This window comes from Montipora foliosa, chromosome 4 (assembly GCF_036669935.1).
Source record: "Montipora foliosa isolate CH-2021 chromosome 4, ASM3666993v2, whole genome shotgun sequence".
Taxonomy (NCBI): domain Eukaryota; kingdom Metazoa; phylum Cnidaria; class Anthozoa; order Scleractinia; family Acroporidae; genus Montipora; species Montipora foliosa.
In genome coordinates this window covers 15,779,867-15,786,499 of record NC_090872.1, presented here as the reverse complement: position 1 = coordinate 15,786,499, position 6,633 = coordinate 15,779,867, and the positions used below count along the sequence as shown (strand labels likewise).

The 6,633-nt window shown below is 40.6% G+C and overlaps 1 protein-coding gene across 3 annotated transcripts in view; it reads right to left on the bottom strand.

Moving 5' to 3' along the window:
• The window catches only part of LOC138000023 (VWFA and cache domain-containing protein 1-like), a 34,824-nt gene that overhangs the window by 23,208 nt on the left and 4,983 nt on the right, over positions 1-6,633 (bottom strand). For all 3 annotated transcript variants that reach the window (XM_068846137.1, XM_068846138.1, XM_068846139.1), the window contains exons 4-9: positions 6,324-6,450; positions 6,115-6,185; positions 4,716-4,817; positions 3,550-3,925; positions 2,581-2,729; positions 551-706 (exon numbers count right to left, since the gene is read on the bottom strand). In XM_068846137.1, the coding sequence (XP_068702238.1) occupies positions 551-706; positions 2,581-2,729; positions 3,550-3,925; positions 4,716-4,817; positions 6,115-6,185; positions 6,324-6,450 (981 nt within the window). The remainder of the gene's footprint in view (positions 1-550; positions 707-2,580; positions 2,730-3,549; positions 3,926-4,715; positions 4,818-6,114; positions 6,186-6,323; positions 6,451-6,633) is intronic.

The following is a 6,633-nucleotide window of genomic DNA, read 5'->3' as shown; positions in this document are numbered from 1 at the left end:
TGTAACGAAAAAGGCCAAGTCTAATTTGTCAAACAATGACTAATTCGGGGAGATTCTAAATTTAGATTATCACAGATATGAGACTAAAACAAATTAGGCTTAAACGAGAACCAAATCCATGTCCGTTCAATTGCTCAGAACTATTCGCTCTCTGGGAGCTGATTAAATGCGAATTCGATTTTGTTTTCCCGAAGGAGTTTAACGTACAACGAAGAATCATTTGAAAGTCTTTTACATTTTTTCCTAGTGCGTCCGGCCCGCTCGTGTTGTTGAGTGCTGTGACTGGTCCATTAGTTCACTTGCTACATCTCAATTTTTCATAAACTATTGGATACTTGTGGCTCCTACGCGATTTAGATTCACCAATCATTTTCTTTTCTCTCTAGTATACGAAAGTGATTAAATGGTGCTACAAATTTAAAAATTGGGGTCGACACAAATTTTTCGATGAAGGCACCAGCAAGGGTCTAGGGCTGGGGTTAGGGTTAAGCTAACCCTAACAAAATGGAGAGGGTCCAGTAACGTAAACAATTAACATTTAAATACTTACTGATTTCAGGTCTGTTCTCAGAGACTGATCATTAGCCAATACACATACAATGTAATAATCGCTTTCTCCGACCGGAGTCCACATGTATGTTGCATTGGTTTTGAGCATGCGCGTTCCATCAGTCGGATTATTACCGAGGGGCTGTGGAAAACTTGCCTGTGGGCAAAACCAAGATGATTAAGAAATTATACGCATTGTTAACGTCGTGGTACAGTAATTCCTAAAATAAATTTAAACATTTTCTAGCACAATTCTGCAGAAGGAAAAACTCAAAGATGTTTACCTGCAAGTAAACATAAAATTATGAGCTAATCGGCTGATCACTGCATAACCGTTTCACCTTTTTGATACGTGCATGAACCAAGGACCAAAAAGTTTATTTATGTTCGTTTTTTTTTTCTTTCTTTTTAGGCATGTAACCACAATTTTAACCTCCAGTTATAGTTACCAAGAGGCTACGGGTAGCCTACACATTGTTGGAAGGATTTTCAGCCGACTTCCTTTAAGTTCACAGTATTTCAGTGGGTTTTTTTATGTTACAGTATCTTGGTATCGTTTCTACTGTTTACGGTTTTCTCTTTTCTGTTTCCGTTTAAACTCAAGTATACGTAATCAGACCGGAACCCACGTTTTCTGGGAAAATGGAGTCGATTATCCCAGAGTCTCTCCGGGCGCTCACCCGCTGATCAAGAAGCCCGAGGACTCTGGGTACGAGATTGGCCCGCTCACGGAGCTAGTCATGTAATAAAACCGGCTAACACAAAAACTCGTTTCCGGTCACGCACACAATTCTTTAATACCTATTTTCTCCATAAATCTGTCACGTCGTTTAGTGGTCATCGCGATTGACTCTGAAGAGTACCTCTAAGAGAAAGAGAAAGCTTGCGCATGCGCAGCCAGAGCACGACCCGAACAAACAAAAAAAGTTCAAAGTCCAAAAACGGAGACAATCCTATACTTTGCTCTTTGAACAAAGTAATAAAATCTTCACAAGTACATGTTCTTAAAGGATACGGTGACTGAAAACCCGAAATATTTCTCATATTGGAATAAAAACATTACATCTACGTCTACTTCTACATGTTCCAGTACCCGGCAAAGTCCCTTTTTCACTTATGGCTGTTTCTGCTTTGGTGGCCTCTTACACGATAAACCATTTAAGAGAAATCACGCCGAGCTGGCCACTTCTGCAAGAGAGAACACGACAGCCACAACAACGGGGACTCCATCCCCTGCTCTCCTCGTATAGTGTGTGGGTTCCCTAACGGCCCAGTTTCAGTGGTACTTTCGAGGAATTTGAAGCATTTAGAGTAAGTCTTACATCGAGTTTTGAATGCCAAAAATGCACACATGTGCTTCGTTGGTTAGTTTTGTAAAATGTAAATATGGTGTCTACTGAAGCTTCACTTATCGGGAGACAAATTGGTTTGCCACTCTCTCGTTTTACAACCTGTGGCTAACCTGTTGGTTACCTGTCGGAGGTCTCTCGGTCGAGTGTCGGCCGACAATTGGCTGACTGCCGGTGGAAGGGAACTGTTCTTCACAATTATCGAACTTGTAAACATAGAAGATATTTGTAAGATGGGGCGTACGGTTTATAGTCCTTATCCGAGAAGACTTGAAAGTCTAACCATTTACAGATGAAATTACAAACAAGGAAGCACTTTTTCCTCAGTTATTTTAAAATCCCGAGTTTCGAATATTCGACCTCCCGCATGACAGCACGATGCTCAACCAACTGAGCCATCGGTGCGAGTTGGCAAATCGTTCATCCTGTCACATTGTTGATAAATTGACCAGCTTTGGCAATAAACCCTTACTGATTGACGATAGCTTCAACCCAAACAGTTCAAACATATAAGCAGTATAAGGTTCGGGCATATTGTCTGGAAAGGCTCATGCAACCTTGGACGGTCATCTGTCAATGGAGTAACTGTAATCTGAATTGAGAAATATTAACCGTTAGGCTGATCTTTGGATATATATAATGAAGATCACTACTGAAAAAAATATCGAGAGCGCTGATTTACCTCAAAGATCCGCTTGCCTGATCTACCAGATGTGATGTCGATAATGACGTCAGATGGTAGTGAAGGTTCAAACAGTGACAATGGTAAAAAGGATCGGCTACTTGTGACGTCAGAAGGACCAGGTATAGAAGGATGCAGAACAGCACGCCCTGAAATACCCATTAAATACTTAACAATTTTGCATTTTTTGCGTGTATTTCAAGATGAGAACTCTTTAGTAGTGCATGTAACCCAGTGGAATCTATTAAACAAGTCAATTGTTGGTTTTGGTAAGGAAGGAGAAAACCGTGGTACCCGAACTGCCGAAGTGAAATCTTCCTTGGAGATGATAGGAAGACTGAAACACCGGATATGACGCTGAGTCGAAAGCGAGCGTTTTTCCTGCCACTAATTCCATAAAATTGTCCGTTGCCTATTAACCACTAGGGAAGCATGCGCACGAGACAAGAAGGTTGCCAGTGAAGGTAAAGATCTAAAAACCATTAACCCTACTTGGACCGTGATCTGCACGGCTGCTTAATAATAGAGAACAAACGGACGCTGCCCTGAAACTGCATGTACAAAGGGATCTGAAGGATATCAAACAACAAAAATGCACTTTGACATAAACATTTGATTTAGGTAAACACCGTAGAAATAGTGTATGACAAATGTGCCAATTTGTATTCTAAGAAAAATACTTGAAAGGCTGTAGTGGTGTCAGTTATGGTAGTGATGGTAAGCGAAAATAGCAAATACAGTACTTGTAATAGTTTGTCTAAACAGATTCCCTTCTTCCTCGATTGTTGCTAATAACAATGGGAAATGGGAATTTTCCAGGCCAATAATAAACCTATCTTATTTTCTCCATGCAGCTGGATTTTATCATTGATTTTCTGACAAAGGGAAAGCATTACCACCGTCAAGTTGACCTGACATGACTACACCTGAACAATGAATACAGCTCAACACGCAAATAAAGTCATTAACCTTCGTTGTCTACTAGTATGGCATACGCGAGAGAAGCAGAAGAAAGCTGAAGGGCCTCTTTGAAAAGTCGCTGAATTGGCAAATCCACTGCTACCACACCGGTAAAAGATCCATTCCGAATTACAGCTAAGGACATAGACACCATGAGACCAAGCCTCGAGTCCATGAAAGGCAGTGAAAGCCTGGGTTTCCGCTCTAATGACGAATTGATTGATGTGTAGTAGCTTCCCATTACGCGCTTTAATGCACCCCCAGTTTGATCCTTTATTTGCTGGAAGACGCCACCATTTTTTTTCGCAATTTTTTGTAGTCTTAGGAGACTCTTCGATTTCAATATTCCACCAAGAGCGTAGGTATTGACTTGGACAGAAAAGGTCTGCAAATGGTTAAGTGGTACGTAGTTAGGTTTCTTAAAAGGCCTAATTCACTTCCAGGCGACAACTCATGGTCAACCTCACCTTCGAATTCCTTCCAAACAAAAATTCATTTCACCGACAACTGAAACCCATGTTTTCTTAATTCAAACTTTTTTTTAATCCTCGTATAAGGTAGGGGGGGTCGGGGGTGGGGGGTTCCCATGCTCACAACATTTTTTTTGGAGAGTCTAATTAATGCTCTTTTCATTCTCTGCGTTTTTCTACTTGTCAGAGATACATAAGCCGGACAAGTTACCATACGATGATAGCAGTATAGGTCTTAGCCAATCGTAGCCCACACTTTGTTGTTAAATGATTTCAGGGACCGACTGATTTTAATGCGTCGTCGCCAAAACAAAGTGGTGGACACATTATCAATGCATCGCGATCCAACTGCAATTGATTCCTGGCTATGTTTCTCTATCGTGGCATCTTTCAAAGATGAGGCATAACAAATCCTTTTCGCTTATTATGTGCCATCAACCATGTGTCATCACAGCCTTTTCTAATCACTTTACATATTGCACAGTGTATGTACATTGGTTGACGCGTGAATGATATATACATACTTAACTGACCACTCCCCATAGGGGCTTTTCAGAGACAATGAAACGAAGTCAATGAAACAACAGAAGAGAACTACAACTTTAGGAATCCCAACTGGCCGTGGGCAAGCCAAATATGGCTATTTACAAGCGCAGCCGAAAAGTTGAATCAGGGACAACCAGGATTAAAGTATAAATATTTTACCATCAGGGATTGACCTCTTCGTATCTCTCTGTAAATGCCGGCTTCGGAATCAGTTGGAGCACCATCAGTCAGGAACAAGATGATGTTGCTCCTTTCAGATGTCTGAAATGAAAAATTAATTGAGAGTCAAAAGGAATGATGGAGTTTTATTAATTTTTTTTTCTCAAAGTAAATATGACAAATTGGAGCCCAACGAGTGAAAGACTTCAAATTCGTGTGAGGAGGATAAATTCGTGCATTGTCTGCCAGATATTTTTGTTTTTAACTTAAGAGACGAAGTTGAGGGGTTTATTCAACATTAGGGGGTTTAATTAATTTGCGGGAGGCGCGGTGGCCTAAAGGTTAGTGTGCTCGACTCCGAAGCGAATGGTCCCTGATGGGCCACTGATGGGCCACTTGGCTCGTATGCAGACTTTACCTACCTTACCTAGTTAATTTTGCTCGGGCAAAGTGTGGTTCAGTATCAATGGTGGAAAAGTTTCTATTGTCCAGTGGTAACTGAAGATGAGGTTGAAGAGCAGCTTGCAAAGCAAAGAAGCTTATTTTCCTATAGTAAACCTAGTCAAACCGCCAATATATAGATACATTTAGAGCGGAGTTCCCGAATCATTTTTTCCAGATATTTTTAGAAATAGTTTATTGCTTACCATACGACCAATCCGGCCTGCTCATTACCATCAGTCTATTTTCCCGTGCTCTTTCTAGCTTTTTCGCCGTATTTCGTCGCCATTATTCAGCTTGTTTTCTCTTCTTTCCCCGTTGCCAGACATATTTAAAAAATACTTAGCTTGTTTTTTGGTTGTCTTCAAATTTTGCCCTTGTTTTATTAAAACGCAGTGTCAAGTGCACTACGCTGTCCATGCAACTTGCCTCCAAAAGAGGCGGGTTCCAGCACCTGCAACTTCCCGTCAAAAAAGCGGGTTCCAAAAGTGTGAAATTTCGCGTATTGGGTTACACGAAATGATGAACGTACAGAAGGACGGTCGAACGATGACGTCGTAACTAAAAATCGATGGATACCATATTGTCTTAACTACGGCGTGCGGAGCTCCACTAAAATTGTGTTTGGCACACAATCAAGCGGACACCTACATACACAAAGTTGGTCCTTTCCATACTGAAATGGGAATATATCACCTTTCCTACTTGTAGCATTCCTTTCCCATATATTCCCTGGCTTATCAATGGGATAAAATGCAGTGAAATCTGAGTTTGACGAAGTGACAAGGGATCGACAGAATCCACGGCTTGTTTTAACTGTGAATGGGATGAAAATCATCTTATACCATAGTTTCGTAGGTCCTAAGGAGATTTGAATTATATGACGACCGGTTCTTTTTAGGCTTCTCTAAAATACTGGTCTATTTTCTGGTACTCTTCATTTTGAAACAGACCTTACCCTTTGCCGAGTTGTTACATTATGTAACATCTTAAATGCTTGCCTGAAAGCGGGGATATAATTCGTTGCTCCTGGAAGAGGAAAAAACATACAACCCATTATATCTTCTGTAATAGAAACAGGAATTGAGATACCGTACAGTGGGAACTGAAGGTCTCTGTATATATTCGTCACTGTTTAACCAGTTCCAAAGAAGAAGTCTAACCTACCAAACGCTCTAATCTCCCGTACCCAATCTTTAAGTATCTCCAAATTCGCGGGAATTCCTGCTGCCACAGTAGAGCCGAAACAACCTGAAGGCGTATTAACAAGGGTCGAGAATACAACAATACCAACCTAACGACAAAAATGAAACGGATTTTTAACTGAATCAATGAAAGATTAATGTGACGTAATTCCTTAGTTTATTCATGCATCTTGTAACAAAACAAGCTTTTGTATGCTACAAGTTTCCTTGAAACACTTCACAACTGATCAATAATGATTGAGTTAGCAAGGAGACGATATTAGAACAGAAAT